At 39.7% G+C, this 22,198-nt stretch overlaps 1 protein-coding gene across 1 annotated transcript in view; it reads right to left on the bottom strand.

The window, feature by feature from the left end:
* Positions 1-1,218: 1,218 nt before the first annotated feature.
* pemt (phosphatidylethanolamine N-methyltransferase) overlaps positions 1,219-22,198 on the bottom strand; it is a 95,977-nt gene continuing 74,997 nt past the window's right edge. Inside the window, exons 6-7 of the mRNA XM_008295130.1 lie at positions 8,365-8,439; positions 1,219-2,755 (exon numbers count right to left, since the gene is read on the bottom strand). Of these exons, the coding sequence (XP_008293352.1) occupies positions 2,701-2,755; positions 8,365-8,439 (130 nt within the window). The 3' untranslated portion in view covers positions 1,219-2,700. The remainder of the gene's footprint in view (positions 2,756-8,364; positions 8,440-22,198) is intronic.

The raw sequence follows: 22,198 nt of genomic DNA, 5'->3' as shown, positions 1-22,198 counted from the left end.
CACAGAATATGATCCAAAACTATAATTCAGTGTAAATACATTTGCTGCCCTGAGGAATCAACTTTTAAATTTACTTTCTGCTTTGATAAACACAATTTGGTCCACAAAGATTTCACTTTATAGAAAGTCAGACCACTCAGATTAATCAATAACTTGCAGCAGTGGTAAACAAGTTAGACATGCTTTGTGAAATCTGCTGTTGGTCTTCATGTGCTTCCAGTCTTGGCTGATATCACAAAATGAATATATCTATATCGCATTTTACATCAAGAACCATCAGTTCCTACAGGTCAGAATGCAGTAATGCAAATGGCAAAGAGAAAACACTGATTTGGAACAATACATTTGGAAAGCTATTGACGTCAATAGGTCATGAATATAACAGGACTTTTTCACAGTAGATAGTCTGACATATCAAATCGCTGTAATCATTAACATTAATTACGAAAATATTCTATTCAGGTGCATCGATTCTGAGGCTTTTGTTTTGTGCATGCTGGCTCACTATCCTGACTTATTGGTACATCTAAATGGAACAGAGCTCTCTGAATGGGCTTGTTTATACTAGTGTGTTTCCTAGTATGTTCAATTCCTAAAAACAGGTGAGCAAAAACGCTGTATCTTTATTCCTTTAATGCTTTACGTGACTGTTGCATCATTAAGGCTACATCCACACCAATATGTTTTCATTTTAAAGCACATAACTTCTGGTACATCTGGTGCCCAGAGTCCACAACTCCCATGTTTTAGAACCCCTAAAATGGAGACTTTTGAAAATGTAGCTCATTTCAATTTGAAAATTCCAGGATTTTGTTTTAATCCGGAGGAGCCGAAATGGAAAAATCTGAAAAACAATGATGCAGACAACCATGTTTGCTTTGCTGAGGGGCCTGACTGTCACTAAGCTCATTCCTTGATTGTCACGCTTTTATCAATTCGCATTTTGCAGAGAAAAACCAAGACGAAGGGTGCATTCCAACACCCATTGTAGAGTACTACATAGTATGCCAGAAAAAAAGATTTAGTGTGTCCCAAAACATAATTTGTCAAATATAGTGAGCCAAAAATATCACACCCTACTGTATCTGATTGGATTTTGAAGTATAGAAACCATCTTTCAGGGAATCTTGCGTGAGTATAAACCATCTTGAGCTGCCGAGCCCACACTGACAGAACAGATGACCACACATTTTGCAAAACCTACTGATGTATACAAGAGCAAGATGGTCAGAGTTTAAGGTGCAATATTATGATAAAGCCATATGTCCCAGTTGCATGCGTACGTACTTTGCAAGAGCTGCTGTACTAAAAAAAAAAAGAAATGGTATGCAGTTTAGCATGCAGCCATAACTATTGACTATCAGTAGTTAATTCAACATAGATAAAAAAAATTAGGCTACAGGCCTTGTTGTCTATGCTGGCAGCTGTTGTGAAGTCAAGGAAATATCTGGTTGTACTTCATGCCGGTGCTGTTCTTCCTCTGTAGTGTTTACTAGAACCCAACAATGGAACCACTGCTTCATGTTTATACCTGCATGTCTACGTAAACGGTCATGTAATCTGGTTTTTGAGGTGTGTTAATATGTGTGGAGATTATTTCTGAAACAAAAATGCAGTATTAGTGTGGATGTAGCCTTTGAAACCAGTTGGGACTGGGTTGTATACCTTTAACTTTCACCTGTGGCAACATTTCTCTGCAATTCCTGACATAAATTTGCAGTAAGATAGATCTCAGATAAGGTTTTATGGGTTCCTGTTCTCTCTCGTTGATTTGCTCTGTGTTTTTACTGTACATACAGTAGAAATGTAGCCTGGCGTACCTCTTGAAGAACAGCTCAACATGTTTAGCAACACAAGTACTGGTTTTCTTGCAGAGAGTTCGATGAGAAGATTGATAGCACTGTCATGTCTGTGTGTGGACTATGGAGCTGGAGCAGTGAGATAGTTATCCTAGCTTAGCATAAAGACTAAGAAACAGCCTATTCTGACATTTCTACTTACATCTGTACAGCATCTATGTTGGCATATAACCATTTATATGGTGATAAAACAAATCTTAGTGAGCTTTACAGTTGTTGGTACATCAGTCAAATGAGCTATTTCCACCTGATTCAAGCCTTTATGCTACGCTAGGCTAATTACCTTCTAGCTCTAGCTCCATACTTAAAGAAAGACTTCCCTGTTTTTTTATGACACCTATATAATGCAGAATCAATTGCAGAAGAACCAGAGATATTGACTTTTTTATGTCATGCATAAAAGGTTTTCTGTAAAGTTGATAGCGGCTGATGTAGCCTCGAGCTTCTAGCCTCAAGCACAGACATAGAACCACAAAGGGATGGAACATTTTTCACATGTGCAGTGGGAATATCCAAAACTTATAAATAGATTTTCATGTGTAGTACGAGTGAAATTTCTCTTTGTGGTATCAATATTCTCATCTCCAGATACATCAGTGTATTCCTTGTACTTGACATTCTCAGTATTCACAGTCACGTGGTCCAGAATTAAAGTACATTAGGAAAATGGCCACATGTCCACTCATATAGGCTAAATTAGCAGTGTGAACGTTTCCTTTGTATCCACGCTGGAGGTCGATTAATGACCCAGAATGCTGCTCGGTGTGTCTGTCCACATGACAGGATGGGAATCCCTCAGCACCAGCCGAGAGGAGGGAAGAAGTGCCTGGGAGGGAGGCAATTATTCATGCTTGCGTCGCTGACTCCTCTCCTGATAGATCTGTTCGGTGAATGGTCTGTAAACACAGAAGAACAAACATGTAATGGGACAATAAATGAGAGACTCGAGCGTCGTACCACTCCGTGCCAGGAGCTCGTTTTGTGCGTTGAACCGTGAGGGAGCTGAAATGTGTGAGTGTGCGACAGGAAGATGCCTCGTCTCTCCACGTGTTCCTCCAATCTGTCAGGCATGAACAGTTTTTCACCACTTGATCCCAAGTATCAGGCTAACATCTGTAGCTGCAGCTTTGCTCCTGGAGTGTAATTGAAGGAATCTGGGAAAAATAACAGCCCTGATAGGTGGGAGGAAAAAAAATATTTGACTGGAGTCCAAGAACACAACAGGAATTAGAGCATGTTTTTGCTCCATCGACAGGTTGACGGCTGGATCACAAGACGAGTTTGAAAGGTGCACAGGAGGCGGAAGAACTGGCATATTTTCAACTTTTAAGCCATAGGTTAGCCAAGCAGGTGCAGAGGAAGAAATTTTGCAAATACAACGTTGCCATGGATATGATAAGAGGTCACTCTTGCAGAAGTTTTGTCCCCTGCATGCTGCTCAGCTACACTGCTAATCAACATTTTTAGTAGTACCTGCAGGTTAACCAAGCACTAAGCTAATGGTAGCCTTTAAATTACACTGTTACATTAGCCAGTCATCTAGCCGTCTCTCGTTAGACGGTAAAAGACACATCCCTAAAACAGAGCTCCAACTCCTGCAGTGGAAAATGACATTGATTACTAACAAAGCTGACCAGCACAAATATTTAAACTACAACCAAGAGTCTACAAGTATATAAGTGGGTGAGAGCCAAACATTTTCAGAGTCTCTTTAACTCCACATCTCACAGAGATACATGCTGCCCAGATGAGACTGTGCATATCTTAAAAAAATAGCCTTTGAGAGTCATATCCAAGCAGCTGTAGTTGTTGACTTGTGTTTGTGCTCCAAGAAAATCCAAAAGAAACTTGCGTAGGTGAGAAAATATTGCACAGGTGTACAGCTCCCAGCGCATGAATTCACACGCTGTTTCACAAATTTTCTCCTCCACTTCACAGTATTTGATACGGATGTGTGAATGTGTTAAGCACAATATCCGCTGGAGCATCTGCAACAAAAAAAATTGTGAGCAGAAAGGGTTTCTTAGTTTGCGATTCACTGAATAGGATTCATTCATGTGCGCAATGAAAAATCTGAGCAGGTGTAGCTGAGAACAAAATCTTGTTGGGTTCATCTAGTGAAGAATTTTTCTCAGGATCTTCAAACTTACTGATACATGTGTGGTTATTTTCTACACTAACTAAGCTCCACTGTCACAGCTGCTCGGCTGTTTAGCTCTGACAATACCTTCATGTTTACTTGCTCTACGCCATTTTAAAGTGAAATCATTGGGTGCCAATTTTGAGTCCACTGTCCAGTTCCTAAAATACATCCACACACCTAAACTCATCTAAAAGTTGTTACCGAACTATTCTACTTCTAATTCAGTCGCTAGATAGGACCTGCTCGATGCTACTCAGCCACAGGAGTGTTGAAAATAAAATGAATGATGTACTGAGCATGTGCAAACAACTGCAATTATAGAAAATATTATGGACGCCATGTTGCAAGTTAAATTGCAAATCTGATATTAACAATCAAATAATAAAGGGAATTAAAATAAATAATTAATTTTAAAAAACGTGGTTATGAAATCTACAAGTGAAGGTCAGATTCTGGTGTTTGCTGTTAGTCTGTCACCTCAGGACAGAAAGAAAAAGTACCTGTTTAATGTCAGCAGATTTGACATCCCAAATATTATTAATGCCTGGATAAGACTCTGCACAGGAACTCCAGTGTGAACATAAACACAACTCTCTGGTTTTGTTGGTGAGACACAAACCAGAACTTGAGCTGAGCTGAGCTGAAACAAAATGTAATGAAATAAATAAGAGGGAAAGAGAGCAGATCAGTCCTCAAAAAAAAAGGTCAAAGGCAGGTCTGTTTCCAGCCGAGTCAGCTTTCACCACCGCACCTCACTTTTGTACAACGGGGGGGGGAGCTGAAAAAGCAGCAGCTCGCTCGCATCCCGTTGGTGGATTTACCCATTTCAATCACCGTGGGAGCTAATGTCCCACCGGACGCTTCGCTCTCCATGCGCTGTTTAACTAAATGAGATCATTCGGAGTCTACGCCAGAGGCAAAAGACAAATATAGCATCATGAATATCCTCCCCCCGGTCGCGGTGTGTGGTAAAATCTGGCACCTGCCACTCCTTCAGTTCACAGGTTTGGGCTAAATGACACAACAGCAGATCAGCGCTGCGGGGAAATTGCAGCAGCGACATGCACACCTGCGCTCTCATGCACAGCGTGTGTTAGCGTGTGACATTTTTAGAAAAGTATCCCTCAGATACTGGCAACATCCCTCTTCCTTTCCAACTATAACTTTTCATTTTTCCGTTTTGCCGATTGGGAATACGAGGACACTGCAGGTTGAATCTTTTCCGGTTTATGTAGCAGCAGAAATACAGGTGAAAATATGTGAATACAAAACAACTAAACTAGCCTTAAAGAGCTCGGTGAGGAAGGAAAACAACAAAAGAGGCTCATGAAAAGTCGTCTGCCGGCTGGTATTTGGATCATTTTCCATTGGACGGAGTGTTCCTGGTGTCTGTCTGTGATAACGTTAGTCATGTTGCCACTTAATCATACTTTTAACCATTTGCCTTTGTCTGTTTTTTCTTGTTTGCTCTAATTCTGGGTTCTTAATAGTGTAACGTGGACATCTGTGCAACTTGTCAGTCGCTGCTATACTGCTATGCGACAGGTTACCCACACATGCACTGCAAAAGACAGTTAACACAAGTACATTCAAACAAACACCTCTACACCTGCTCTGGAGAAGAGAAAGCATCACACTCAAACAAACACACACAATAGGCTTGATGAGTAAGTGCTCATAGCAGCTGCTTATGCTCTGCCTCATTTGTGACTGGATTATGTAGTAGCAGCATGCTGGTGTATTTCTGTGTAGTTCCACATGCGTGTGTCTGCGAGGACAGATGTCCAGAAGTAGGTCGCTCGTAACAGTGTTTGAGGCCGTGCCTTGAAACCGGCGAGAATTACAAGAAGCGAGGGAGAAAGGGCTGACCAGGGGAGCTTTCATTGTGTGAAAAAAAAAAAAAACAACCCCCCCCAAAAAAAACCCGACGCCCAGCTTGGTAAATTGGTCTCTCTTGGCCATCTAACTGAAGGGGCTTTATGCAGGACTAATGAATGCTGTTCTATATTAATGCAGATGACGTCTGGGAGAAAACACAGGCTCAGAGATCAGAGTGGTGTTTCATTGTGCGAGCCAAGTGGACTTGTGTGTGATTGTGCGTGGGTGTGTGACCCGTAACGAGCTCTCAGACGAAACGTGTTGACGCGTCTGAAACACGCGGTCTGTCGATGCATCAAGCAAAGCGCGCACACACAAATTAGCTGAACTTTGCCTGCTGCACGCTGCAATGAATGCCCTCGGGGGCCAACAGAATCGAAGGCATCCAGCCAGGTACGGAATGTAAAATGGAAGAAAAGCTGATATTGTGTGGCTGAATTTCAAGTTTGTATTTGTTTGTATTGAGACCTTGTGAGGAAAGCCCTATCTTGTAAACAGGTTTCCATCCAAGTACACATGTCGGGTGTGTTTTACCAGTCAGGTAGCTTGTTGTAGGTAGGCATTACATGTAAACCTAGCTTACATTTCCTATGTGCTGCCAATTAATGGCTTTAAAGAGCTGTTCAAGTATCTTAATTACAGTAATGAGGTGAGCAAAGTGCATATTGCATTGTGTCTGAAAGCTCCATTAGTCTGACAAAAAGCTTACTTATAGTTGAGCAACATGTACCCTTTTAGTTGCGTTGATTAACTGCATGCTGCCGTTTCATGAGGACCACCGAAAGTATGATAAGTGGATGAGCTGTCACTCTGCAATTATGTGATTACAATAGAACTCAAGGTTAGGTAATACCTGAATTAGTTGAAAGGAGTGAGAGCCCATAAAGTTCACAAAACTTCTGTCTTACTCTTTGTTCACTCATGTTGGCGTGTTAATGCCAACTTTTTTATGTTGTAACTAGTTGATAACATGCAGAAGTCTTCTCTTCTGGCATTTTTGACAGTTACCAAACACCTTCAGGTGCATTGTCACCACTGTGTGAGCCTATTCTTATGCTTATTTACATGTAAGCTGAGTAAAGCAAGATGGGTCTCCAATCACATTTATGATTTCACAGATGGGGAGAAACATACTGTATACTGTTAAAATGTATCAAAACAAATCCAAATTTTATTATGAGATGAAACACTTGAACAGTCAGATATAACCTAAGCCTAAGGTACATGGACACACAGGCCCGAAATCTATTGCAGTGGAATGGAAACGTATCGAGCATCTAGTCGGGTTGATTATCATTTGGACCTCGCTGAACATACAGTAGGTGATGGGTTACCTGCCAGGTTACAAAGATGCAAAATTTGGAGTTCCACAGGGATCGATCTTAGGTCCTCTGTTGTTTTTGGATTATAGATTTGGAGTCTACTCAAACTGAAAATCTAAGTGGTTCAAATTGACAGTTGGTCAGACAGAACTTTGCATTCAAACTACAGTTTATATGGTATGATTTACATCCATGACGAGTGTTAACTCTGCAAACTGATTTTGATTTAGCGTTAATATTTTGACAAAAATGTAGTTCACATTTAGTTTAGATGTGGTCAACAAAAACTAACATTTAAAACTAGTTTTTTGCCTGTGACTTAGAGCCTAATTTTTGTTATCCAGTATTCCTTAAGTGTTCTTAGTATTTTAATGCTATAGCTGCATGTTTTTTGTTTTGGTCACTAAGTGTTGCCTAAGTGGAAACAGCACTGTTTACTTCTTCAAATGCACACTGTGCACGTCCCTGTGCCTGACAGCCATGCAGCAACATACATTCTCCCCTCAGTAAATCCAGTTATCATTTCCAAACCCTTCCTGTTTGAACAGAGCCACTCATTCTCTGTTGTTCCTGCTCACTTAGCATTATCATTACTACACCTACTATGCTCATGTCCTTCCTGGATATTACGCAGTCCCTCTGTTAGCAGCACAAAAGCCTTCTGAGAGTAAAGTTAATAATAAATCCATATCTGTAGCACTTGATTGCATTTGGAAATGCTCACGTGCAGGTTGTGTTGTTGTACTTTGTCTCATTTGTTTTTGTTACTGATTCTAGGAAAGTCCTCCATGTCTTCCAAAAATCCGTAATTCATCAATCATTATTAACAGACATATCTGGAATACCAACTTATTAATCAGGTGCAGGGCTGTGTGACTGCAGATGCATGCAGGTTGTTAAATCAGACTTTGCACTGAAACAGTAGTTCATTTGACCAATTTGTCCATCTTCCACATTACCATTTAGTTTTTATTTGTGAACGAAAATGAAATTCATTTTATTCTGAAATGTACTTTTTAGATTTTAATCTCGTTTTATTGGGGATAATTTGTTGTGAACTAATATTTCTGCCATATTTTGCTTTCAAATAACCCATAAACATGATTAACCAACACTTTTTAATGACAAATGTGAACAGGGACTGAGACAGAGAAAGACTTACCCCTCAAATCTTATTGCCACCTTGTAAGCCACGGCTACTATAGCAGTCAGGACGAGACCAACAGGACTGGCACCACTGAAGACAGAACAGGAGAGAAAGAAAACAGTGAGACTGACAAAGAGTGGCTTACATGAACAATATGCACTGAATATGCAAACAATTCCTCAACTGAATTCCCACTTGAGGTCGGTTCACACTTTTCTAAAAGATATTAAATTCGTAGTGAAAGAGTCCAAGAGAGGCAGAGGACTACATGAGAAGGGCAACAAATATAAAAAATAATATCTGCATCTAAATTAAAAGCAAATGTCAATCGGATGTGTCTCCAACAGCTGTGCTAAAGCAAATAAGTAGCTTCCTGAGTGTCACGGAAGCAGAAAGAAGAAGAAAACCAGGGTTTTCCAACAAGCGATTGTTTGCTGATGTAGTAAGCGATAAATGAAGGCATGAAGGCACATGTAAAACGACACTGTATTGATTCAAAGAAAATGAATGCCCTTCGAAAAGATAAGATTTCAACATGTGTCACGCCGTAGTTCAGCCTTGTGGCAAAAATAAACACGCGGAGACACACTGACCTACATATAACTGATCAGAAAGTGGCACACTGACACAGATTTGTTTCATCAAGAAAAAAAAACAAAACGCGTTGGCACACCTGTGTACTGAAACATCGACAGACTTGCGTGATGGAGATAATGCAAGGGGCATAATTAAGTAAAAGTGCTGCACTAACAAGCCTCTCGTGTGTCGCGCGTGTCTCGTGTGAATTACAAAAAGCCAGACACATGCAGCAGGCTTTCATCAATTTACGCGACATGTGTGAGTTCTGCACTGTCATTTGTGTATTCGTAAACACGTGACATAATTGGTTTAATTTCCCTCCGCCGCACTTGTTGCAGTTTGCCAACTTTGTCATTAGGACAAAGAAAAAAAAGCTTAATCGTATCAATCTGAACAACAACACATAGTGGCCGAGCTGAACATGACTTGCTGATGAGGCTTATAAAATTGTTCACCCTGACCTACTTACACAGGCAGCATCGGAGGCACCGGGGTGCAGAGAAAAATGACCAGGTAAAAGCTCGTTTCGGGACTTTTTTGAGGCAAGAGCATCAAAATTGATATTTTTCTGAGTTATTTCAAGTCTGAATTTCTTGCTGTGGCTCAATAACAGAACTCATAAGTTAAGTTAATACTTAATGCAGGCTTTAGGTGATACGGAATTGTGCTTTGGAAGAGCAGACCTTCAGAGAAAAAGTAGACAGTTTGAGAAAAGTTTTGTGATCTGCGAGTGGTGCCAGATAAATAGTTTGGCAGGATCACCAGCGTTAATGAGATTCACCCTCTGGGGAACCATGAGTTAGCTTAGAGACTTTAATGGAAAACAAACAAAAAAAAATAGTCCAAACTGCAGACTGCAATTATGTATCCCCACAAAGCGATAGTTCCACACAACTAAAGTGCATTGTTAGTTATGTTTTGGGAAAAAATATATAACTTCTGTTGGATTAAGTTTCTGATGTATTTCAAATCAACGTATCTTTGCCATCTATGTTACTGCTTTACTATCACTCCTGTTCAACCAACCAATCGTACGTAAGATGAGGCGGTAACCCAGAAAATGGAGTAGAAGCTTCAAATATATAGTGGGTCGTGTTTTAACCCAGATCATGTTTGCTTAGGAACGTTTAAGTTGCTACTTTTGGCGCCTTAATACGGTGGCCGACGGGGGCAAATGACGTGCATATACACAAACGAGCTGCATATACATGCGTTGCATAAACAGAAATGCGCAGCAAAAGGAAAATGCTGCATATCCAGTCACACAACGGAAGTGCCACAGGCTTCTGGGGCAGATTTTAGGTCTTTAGCTTTTCAGTCATTGTGATTATATGGGTGCTGAAGTGGTGTTTTACTACTGTCCCCCTGTGTTCTCGCTGCGATTTATATTTATCCATGGAGACGAGAGAATACAAACCTTTTCATACAGCTTTTCGCTCAACTAATGTTACTTGTCTCGCTCGCCATTGTCTGCCTCTCAGGTCAAAAGCTCACTACTGCCCCTAGAGGCCTGGGGCACTTCCACTGTGTGACTGGATGTGCAGCGTGTTTCCATGTTTGCAGCGTTTTCCCTTTGCAGCACGTTTCTGTTTCTACAATGCATTCATTTACACGCAGTTCGTTTGTACGTCATTTGCCCCCGTCGCCCACTGTACCTTAACCTAACCAAGCTTCTACAATACAAATATTATTGTGAAAGCGTCAACCAAAGCATACCTTCGCAAAATCTAATCATATAGTTTTGGTGGCCAAATCTGACTAAAAAGCATAATTTTGTAAAAAAAATGGCCCCATACAGGATGTGACTCCTGGTCTTCTAGGTGAAACTACTGTCCTGACTCATGCCTACTTACGCCTCCATCCTCACCTTTCACCTTGCTACATGGACTTATTCAAACTGGAGGCCCTTCCTACAACTTTATAAAACAGAAAATGTGTTTGTTTCAAAATAAAATGATGCTTTGAGGAATGTAATTTTGTGGAGATTGGGTTGGACTTTGCCATCCCTCCAACCACGACATTAATATGGCTGACGCTGAATGTATAATGTATAGATTTAGAGACACAGTTTCTTCGTAATTTCTTAGTTCTTCTCTTAAAAAGACTCAAAATTTCTCAAACTAAAAATAAGCACAATGAAATGCACCCAGTTGAAGCACAAACTCTTGCTAGGAACAGCTAACTTGGACAAACTAACCCTTAAACATTGAGGTAAGACCACACTGCCTGCTTTTTTTAGTAGAGTCACAACAGTAGTCGTCTTTACCTTGACGTAAAGTCACAGACTGTGACGCAGGGCCAATATTTTCCCTCCGCTTCCTGCAGAACCACAAACTAGGTCAAGACATATGAAGCAATGAATGGCTTGGCTCTACCTGTGGTTTTTCAGAAATGACATCTTTCAATTCTTTTGACTACTTTGGACCTTTCTGATCCCGTGAGTCACAGAAAATACATCACATATTTTAAAATCTATTTTCTAACTTCAGCTTGCTTATATTTGGACTCTGACACCAAATTGGATGTTTACTTTTCATATTCAGCACCCCTAAAACAATTTCAGGGGTTCGTATTATTTATATTATTTTCCATTTTGCTCTACTTCCAACAGCACCAGGCTTCTTCCTACACAACCACCTCTGTCACATTTGGTCATTTTACCCCCTTTTCAGTCCGTGGTGTGATAATGGCAGGAAGGACGGTAGAAAAATCCAGTCTTTCTGCCGTTCTCTCGTGACTTCTTGATTTCTGTGTCACTTCGGTAACAAGCGTGATTACATTCGACGCACGCCTTTCATCAACTTCAAAATCTGACGCATAACGCTGGCTTCGGCGAGGCCCCGCCGATTGTAACACACCAATCTGGCAGGATGAGTCAGTGGACCTCGTGTGGTAACCTCTATTTACCACTGACCCATATTACAAACTGTCATAATTAGAGATGACAAAACCAAAACTGGTCAGATTGTCGGCTGACTTGGCTTGTGCCACACTGGGTCATCATCTCCATTCAGCGCATTGACACAGTGCTCCAGTTTTTCCTCTTTTCTTCTTCTTTTCCCGTCGACATTGTTCAAGACTTCGTCAGCTGACGGAAACTAAAACTAGAAGCACGTCTTCATAGTAATTAACAACACAAATCTTTGGTTTCCTCGCACACTGAGAGTTAAATGAGCCGTTATACGACGTGATGATCGAGCTCACAGTCATATCATCCAGAGAAAGAACTGTCAGTCTGCTGCGAGTTAATAAGCATCTGAATAAATGAATACTGATATTAGAATAATAATCAGTGCATCTGTAAATCTCAGTCTACATCCTGTTATCTAAAGCTCTACGGCAATCTGTGGCTATGCACATGAATATGCGCTGCGTGTTTGCGTGATTGCATATGTGCCGTCTGTGTTAATCAGACTGCAGACGCTCACATGCTGGCAGCTTCAGTCAGTCAGTGTTCTTTTCTTTTGCAACAGTATGAGCAGAAAGCCCCTGGGCGAAAAGTTAGTGCCATTTTTCAGCAAGAAATAAATGAAAATGTGTAAAACGTGATGCTCAAAGGGCAGCAAAATTCTTCTCGTACTTGCTGCACACCTGAGGAGGAAGTGAACGGGTTTAAAGGTCAAACTAATAGGATTTAACCAACAGCACAACAAGACGGTTTGAAAACTGACCACATTTGCATGTGCGTTACGAACACCTGAGTCAAGCCCTTGGTCATTTATTCAGCAGGACTATTTAGGTCAGGGACTGTTCTTTTGATTACTTGTGGAGAACCCAGATCCACATACACACATTCATAGATCACAACAGGAAATGGTCAATTCAGGCGTTTACTTGCAGTCAGAAACTCTTTTGACTGTCAAGCACATTTACGCATTTTATTCTTTCGCACAGCACGCATGAACGCACATTTAGAGGTTATTTTACATAATTTACAACTTTCAGTCTTGAGCCGATAGCCACTGGGCAACACGGCTGCAATCAGTGTCAAGGTATTAAAGACAACCTGCAGGTTATCTCATCGATTCAACAGAAAATAGGCCAAACTATCAGTCTGCATCCATGGTAGGAGTTCTGTGTATGGAGTTACTTTGCTATCTTTAATCAAAAGCTTTAAATTCAAGGCCACTACTTCTTCATTTTATGCTAACTGCTAGTGCTTTTTGTAATACAAAATCCTGTCCTCTATCTCAAATAGCCTTGCTCTGATCTATATCTGGCCTGCTCTTATGCAAAACTACACACTGATGAACTGCTGCTCATACAAATGTCCTGTCCGTCAGTTTGACTAATTCTGTACACTCACAAAACTTCTGCTCTCAGATTGGTGCTCTCGTGAAACAACCTGGTTAAAAGTTCCAAGCCAATAGAATGGCAGCTATAATGCTGAGTAATGATATAATTGTCGTCTCGGTCTCTTACCAGGTTCACCCAATTCTGTATTCCAGGGCTTATTATAGGTGCCTCACTTGTTTTTGTTTTTTGTAAGAATTTTTGGCGTTAATACGCATTCCAGTGTCTTTATTTAATACTATCATAGCGACATATATAGTAGCCAGATAGCATGTTGGATTTCCGTCATGTCTCCAGAGGAGGAAACTAGATCTGTTAAGTTTTCACAGTGCCACTGACGGTCAGTTGCTCTTTAACCAGGTTCAGCAGATCATTACCAGCATGGATCAATCTAAAACAAGAACCTCAAGTGAGCATGTATTTAATTTTAATGGGGCAATAACTTTCTGCAAATGTAATTGGTGAAGACATATTTGCAGCATCGGAATACATCCATACATTTTTTAGCTTAATGCTAATGTCAGTTCTGAGTGACAACATAATGTTTATCATGTCTTCATACAACATGTAAACATTGTGCCATTTGCTAATTACCACAATGTCGAGTTAGCAAATGTTGGGTTAAAATTCATAGTTGGCCGGTATATCATCATACACCGAAGCACTGGACAAACTGACAGTCTGAAGTAGTCATGGCACCAGACAAAAAGTCAGGAGCCATCAGCGTGATTGGAATTCATCACCTGGTGACTATGAACCTGTTCAGTAAACTTAACTGATGATCCATCCAGTAGCAGCCAAGACATAAAAAGCTAACAGAGGCAATCTGCCAATGACCAGAGTCAGCAGGATTTATCCTTGGTAACCATGAACACCTGAGCAATACTTCATATCTTTAGTCGTTCACAGTTGTTGAGACATTTTAGTGATTTGTAAAGTGGTGGACCGACCGATACTGCACATGGAACCACACAAACAACGCACATCCCAATCCTGAAACCCTACAAATACACTCATATTCAATTTAAACCCTTAAAAAATAAACATTTACTACATTAAAATATTAAGAAGACCAACAAAAATTCACCTTTAAGAAGGTGGAACACAAACGATAGTTATCTGCACTGTTGCACATAAATTATTTTATTACTTATACTGCTTACATCTGAGCAAACATTTACGTTCAATTCATTAAATATCTTCCAATATCATATACTACATTGGACATAACACATGTAAAATAAATGTCAAACGAACTTTTTTTTTCAGATTTGTGTTAGAATTTAGAGAGTAAAGTGGTGCAAAAATACCAGTGTAAAATGACCACATCACCAAACCAAAAATATCCCAAATGACAGAAATGTTATTTTGCTTTAACTCAAAAATGATTGCTTTGTGCTCAGGCCCGGTTGGTCCCCTAAACGGTAACGGATGTCCCTGACCTTTTTAGCATCATGTTATGAAATCGGAACACAATTATACTATGAGACACGACGCTGGCTTTGTTCGCTAAATTGATATGCGCATTGCTTTTGTGGGTAATAGAGGCCAACCGTTTACATCCACATTGTCATCTTGTCTAAGCTCACATGGCTATATTTTAAAATAATCGTGGGAAGATCCCTTGAGAAACTGGGTTAATAACATGCAGTAAAGTATACGTTCTGTGTAGAAATAGCCCACGCACACATCACACAGATCTGACCCAACTGACATTCGGTAACGCAGACTGCATGTGCTTTGCATGATGTGACTCACAGTCGTCTGTTAACCTAAAACTCAGTCTTGACCCTCAAACAGCCCATGGAGTTGTGAACAGAATCCTAAAATGTCATCACAAGCAAACAAAAGGCACGCAGCAATTAGAAAGAATGAGAGTTTTTTTTCCTCTGTGTCGGATTTAGTGTGAAGGAGTGGGAGAACAAAAGCTTCCAATCAATGACCTAGTTTTGAGAAAAAGTCAAAAAAGGTCAGTGAATCTAACCCCGAAGTAAGAACTACGAGAAGCCCCATCCCTCATAAAACACATAGACATAGACAGATACTGTGCTTCTTTCAGCTATTTGTGAGCCTCAGTTCAGTTATTGGAAGTGCATTTGTTTTCTATTTTATTCCATTTTATACTTCTACTGAACTATATTTCAAAGTTTTAGTTTAGTAGTTGTAATCTGTTTCTTTACTGATTTATATGCAAACCCCACATAAATAGTTATAGATTACATCATCCAAGTAGTTAAGTAGTTAAAATTATACAACAGTAAAATGCTGTTGATACTACAATGCATCCGCAGAAATAACATCTTAATCTTAAAAATGTATGATATTAACACTGGAGTCACTTAAATACTTTTATACTTTTTAAAAAATATATATAAAGTGTATACTCTACACTCTGTAGTACCAAACATACATTTCGGATTATAAATGGAGGGTGGTGAAATACATACTTTTATCTAGCATTTTTTTTGGGCCTTCACCTCAGAATAGAGTGAATTTGTCAGTAAACAATTGTATATTTATCCATCTAGCGGACACAAAAAAGTGCCATCAGCCACTCATTGGAAGTAATATTCTCTATTTAAAAAAAAAAAAATTAGAAAATGAATATGGCTCCTGAGCAGGTAATGATCTACTATCGTCACCAGACCGTCGCTGTCTTTTACTCCTGGACACAATAGTGATGAGAACAATGAATCTGGACTAAACAGCAAAATTGTGGGCATCAAAACCAAAACAAGTGCAGTGGAGGAGAAACTGCAGAGCTGGGTGTTAATGCCACTATATGCTATCTCTGTCACGGCACACATGATCATTTATCCATTGTTAACCCTTTGATGCACAACATAGGTCAAAAAATTACCTGTACTTATTTCTTAGACAGCAATAAAAAGTTCTCTCTCTCAATATTCTGGCGTTGAGCAAATAGAAATAATTTTGGTAATCCTAACTGACCTACAACAGGAAACATTCAGTCTGATTTAACGTCAGACAGTGAGAAAAACAAGGTTGTGTCCTTTTATAGTAAACTTCTGGTTTCAGCTGTATGTTTTGAAGTCACTTTATTTCATCATGAAGTATTCCAAGTGTTCATTAAATATCTTTTTGTTATCACAAATCATTGCTTTCATTCTTCCTGTCTTACTTTATGAACATAAATAGTTTTTGCATCTCTACACCAAGTTAACAAACCTGGATAACAAAAATGACCCAGTTATGCAAGTGTTATTAAAAAAAAATAAAGACATACTATACAAATAATTCAGATAAAACTATCATTGTGGCAGTGGTTTGGACCAAACAATATCACATTAATATTTGGAATACGTTTCTCATTTTGTTGCACATACCACTGATAACTCGTAGCACTATTCTTAGCGACTGTGACTGAATAAAAGAAACTGATGAAATAAATGGGTACAGGGCAAACTGACATAATAGAACCACATGTATTGGACATACATGACTCTCTTTTCAACTCGCAATGGATGCCAACGTCTAGGTAGCCTCAGTCTAATGTTCAGATATTGTATACAGTTAACATTAAACAGATATGCTTCAGATATGAAAATACTTCCAGGTGAAGTTGTGGAATGTGTCACCGGTGAACAGTTGTCTGTGATAATTATGTTCCTGATTGCAAATGTCTATAATCATGAAAAGTTTCTACCAAATCCCACAGTGAGTACATATGAGTGGTTTTTGATCCATGTACGTAAAACTGGTGCAGAAATACAGAAACTGTTTGATCATAGAGGAAGAAGTAAATAAAAATAATTACCTCTGCCGATCAAAAATACGATTTTTAATGGATATGTGGAATATTATTTGATAAAAGAAGTTAAATTCAAAATATGGCACAAATAACACTCCCATGCCACCTTATTTCAGCTATGTTTTAGAGTGTAAACACTAAAAAACAAAGCAAGCCTGAGGAGAAATGGTTTTTCAAGGGCAAACATGACAAAACAAGACTGTAAATATCAGACAAAGGGATCTAGGTTACAACGCAAGACCACAAAAGCTAAGCAAACACACCAACAGGTATCAAAAAAGAAGAAGGAAAAAAAAGCTGTTATGACACACACTAGCTCAAGGAGCAAATAAAGTCCTTCATTATTATTAGCACTGGTGGCTGCAGCACTGCTGGGACTCACGAGTGTTGTTGATCAATACCATTCAAACGGCCACTCCAGTTTCAAGAAGTCTTAACAGGCAAACTGATTCGTGCTGCATGTTGGAACCATAAGGTCACAGAGCTGACGTGAGGTTGGGGTAGGGGAAAGTAGTGGTGGAGGTAGAAAAGGTGGAAGCCGAAAAGTACGTAGATGCTAAAATGCTGCTGCGTAAAATACCTCAACACATGACCTTAGGAGACCGTTAGAAACTAAAATAAAAAACTTAAATAAAATGGAAATCTGGCTGCAAAACTTGAGCTTTTTACCATCTGCTTACGCACTTCCCAGCTTGATTAACGATCACAGGACAACAAAAAGATCATGTGTCATGTCAGGCTGGAATTCTGTTTAATTTATTCAAACAGTAATTGGTATAACCTTTGTGGAAATGAGGCAGACGGAGAGCAGAGAGCATTCTCCAGGGTCTAAGGTAGAACCGGGAGATCACGACTACTTCTAATTTATTACGAAAACACTGGCATGTGGGTTTAAATATCTGAAAGAAAAAAAAAATCTAGGACAGTTCTAGCTGGAATGCAATCGACTAAGTCGGTGTTAATTAATGACGCAATAAAATCCGCACAAATATCGTTTGAACGGCCGCGAAAGTCCTGCAATTATCCTGCCTCTGACTGACAAAAAAAGGCTACGAAGGGACAGGAGGAGTTGAGCAGAATTCCAGTACGTGTGCGAGATGACTTTTTGCCTGGAAATAATAAATCTAAAAGGTTACACAAATGACTTTCTATTTATATACTAAAAAAACTGATGTTTAAATAAATCATAAATGACTTTAGGTGTTACTGGTGTTGTTCTTTCACACACTTTAGACATGCAGAAATCTAAATTACAAATTAATTATTATATTTTCATGTGATTCTGTTCACCAGTTTAAACATATTGTAGAGAGCAGGGAAACAACAGCAGTAACACTTGATCTCCAGCTGTATGTTTTGTACTGCACTGAGCGTTTCCATATAACTGTCAAGTGGATCTGAGGTGAACTTTTAAAATGTCACAATTTTTTTTTTTCTTGTGTTCATTCACTGCTTTGACGTGAATACACTAAGCTGTGCGGCATCGGTGGAAAGCAAAGTTATATACGGCTGTAATAAACAGAGCAGAAGACAGCAGAAACTAAATCAGCTGGTAAAAAAAACCTTAAAGAAGAAACAAAACTTTAGCAAACTATGAGGGAAAACTTGAAAGAAGTTTTAAAGAATTTGCTTCCAATCAGGAAAGTTGTAATTATTCCTTCATGTCAGCTAGTACTGGCAACGTTTCATGCTGTCTGGACACGAAAACAAATAAAGAAGCGGAAACAGCTGATGAGTCATGTAAGTTAATGTTTACCATGTCAGAGCTTTTGAAAAAAGGTGTACGCTTTATATACATTAACTTGTTTTCTGATGCGATTCTTCAAATATGCATAAGAGTACGTTGTAGAAACATGACTTATGTTGAATGCTGCTGAGCACTCTGAGCAGTGGGTGGAAGCCTGGAAGTCTAATTAAGTAAATTCTTTATAACTTTGCTCTGTTCACATTTAAAAGAATAATATTTAACCACACCTTTTTTACTAAAATTTAATTGGGAATAATTAAAGCCTCCTGTTACTTGCAGTTTGTGTGCTATTTGATAAAAAGGCCACGTTAAGATGTTAATGTGAACCCTAACTCTAACCAAAAATGTCCCAATAATTATAGTCCAGTGACCACTGAGGTTAAGGCCATGTTTACACATAGTCATGTATTTACAAAAACGGATCTAAATGATAAAAAATAACCACACTAGATCGTTTTTAAAAAAAATCTCTGTTTACACAAACCTGCATAAACGTGTTGTTAAGAGCTGCTATGAGCATGCCAAACCTATAGAGGGCAGTGTAACGAGCAGCATAAAGCCATGCTAGCCAATCAGAATCCCGGAAAAACACAACAATGAATGGCATGAATTACTTCCTGTTACTTTAACGATGATGGCGCGAGGGTGGTTTTTTTTGGACCGACAGAGCGATCCTTCTCTGCTCCTCCACATAATAGAACATTTCTGAATGTAAATGCAAACAGGCCAAAGTGTTTGCACAAACATGAACACAAGCACTGCATTAACAGCATCCATTTCTATCACAGCAGCCAAACTGTAAACATGGGTCGCACACATATGACACTGATGACACTTTTGTTGCATACTGTGACGTCAAACTAAGTTTCCTCCTGTCTACATGTAAACGTAAAGACGGAGTTTCTCCAATTCTCCACTGCGGCCAGAGTTTTCAAATATGATTGTTTTTTCAGTGATTGTAGCTTCGTTTACGTGTAAACCAAAGGCCCAAATGGATTAAAACATCACTGTTTTTGCTACGTGTAAACGGGGCCTAAATGTATAACATTATTCATCTTGTTTCAGTGCAATAGATTGCTCATCAACAGTTAGAGGAGCACGACCAAGAGTCCTAGGCATTCCTCCAAACTCCCTAAGTCCCAATTCGATAAAGCATTCCTGCAAAGTGTTGGAACTAGGCCAATCCGCAGATGTGCCACCCCACGACCCTGAGGATACTGGTGCCAGACACCACAGGACACCTCCAGAGGTTTTGTGTCCATGCTCCAATGGATCAAAGCTGTTGGTAGCTTGAAGGACGCCTACACAAAGCTGTGGCTTCTTTTTTTTTCTTTTTTTTTTAACCACACGTGTAACAGAGATCTACTGGTGAGATAACACTGGACAATCTCTCTCTTGTTACAGTGAAGAGAAAAAAAACAACAAATGCATATTCATCCTTCTACCACAGGCGCTAAGCTGCCTGTGTGGTAACGTTAGTCATAAATGTCTGTGTTTCATAACTGATCTCTCCCCAGCAGCTGTTGCACCGTCCATATGTACACAGCTGAGGAGCAACAGGCAGCGCAGAGTTGGGAGTGGAGGCGATGTGATTTCGCTCAGAGCGGAGAGTGACCTTCTGAAAGTCAGAGTGTTCTTGTTCTACCTCGACCAGAGATACCGCTTCATCTCACAAGCCCAACACATGATCATGATGCGACTGAGGAACAGCATTCTTCACACCGATAATCAATCAACTAATACAACAAATGAAGTGGAGTGGGTTCTTTCAAAGTGTGAGAGGTTCATACTGCATACAAATACCGGATCTGATTCAGGAGATACATGACAAAGCTGAGCACCTGCAAGAAGACAACATTCAGTCATATGCTCAGTATTAGCAGCCCTGCAATGCTGACTGTCTTCTGTACTTGACTTCAACATGGTTCTCTCTGTTTGGGTGAGATGTTGACGGACAGCTGCTGAGGTGGCTACAGGGGTTATTTGGAATCAGCACATGTATTAACAAACCTGACACCAGTACTTATAGGTGTTGCTCAGTTAACCAGGCCCATATAAATACAACTTTAATAAATTCAGTGCTTTATATATATTATAAAGTAAAAGACACTATCTACACAAACGGTGCAAATTAGGGATGTGACATAACCAATACTTTGGTATAAAGTCACTGCTGTAGCGTTCTAAGGAGCAGAACATTCCAAAGCAACACACAGATAATCCAGACACCCTTTCTCCCAGCTGTAAATTTAGCAGGAAACCATTTCAGAAGACAGCTGACCTCAGACTTTCACCCAAACGGAACATCTGCACAGACAACAGGACGTCTCCTACCTCCCCAAGAACCTGATAAGGGTCATAAAGTGCCAGTTCTGAGGAAAACAACACCACTGAAGAAGTGGAGATAGCATTCTTCATGGTGACCTCCTGACCTTTCCCTAACGTCCAGAAAACAATATATACAACAATTAGGTGAACAGTTCAAATCCAGAGTGATGATCCCACCACCTGGACTCAGTCCATGATACCAGGTCATCAGGACCAGTATCGATGGATGTGGAATTGTTTGAGGAACTTACTGCATCGTAAGTGTGCTATACTCTGTTTAGTGATGGTTGCTCCAGTGGGACGTTGATCTTCAATGTCCAGCTATCTCAACAAATCCTAAGGCGCTAATGACCCCACAGGAACTTAAATATCTAAGACACGCCACCAGTGAGTTAGAACTAAGCACATGAAACGTCTTCCAGAATCTTCAAGCAAATGCAGTTCCCTTTGTTTTAGCACTTAAATGTCATTTTTTTAATCACTGTTCTCATTTTCAGACGTGGTTGGAGTAGATGCAGCCAACTAAGCTACTTGGTTTGGTTCAGGCACCAAAAGCAACTTGGGAAAACACGGTTTGGGTTAAAACAGACACTTCCACTTCTCTAACAAGCTTTATTTTCTTGTTTATTCCACCCTATCTAAAGGGAGCTATAGCGACGACACCACTGTCTTCCTGCATAATTTGGACATTTTACATGCAGTTATCCATGAGTTGTTGCCAACATAAACAGTCATTTTAACCAACAATCGGCCAATATTGCTCAGCTAGTGGGACCAGGATGGCTCATAATGTCAGTGGGATGCTGTTGTGCAGCAGTTCATACATTTTTGTTGAAAAAAAAAAAAGATTTAAAAAGAAAAAATGATGATTGATGTATATTTTTTAATCAAATGTTGGATGTGTAAATTCAAACTGCATTGGTACTCCTACTGCCCATAAACCTTCTGGTATCATGACATTCATCACATCTGTGGCTGGTGCTTAAATGTCTAACGAAGAGGGTAGCAAGGTGCAGCCTGATAGCAACGCACATAAAACAGAAGAAAATAAACTAAGTGGTAAAGTCAGCTTGAGTTCGTGTTTGTGAAACATTATTTATTAAGCAGTCTGACTTATTGGAATTCCAAGT

The sequence above is a fragment of the Stegastes partitus genome, unplaced genomic scaffold (assembly GCF_000690725.1).
Source record: "Stegastes partitus isolate 25-593 unplaced genomic scaffold, Stegastes_partitus-1.0.2 Scaffold1022, whole genome shotgun sequence".
NCBI lineage: Eukaryota > Metazoa > Chordata > Actinopteri > Pomacentridae > Stegastes > Stegastes partitus.
This window is presented reverse-complemented; position numbering and strand designations above follow the sequence as displayed.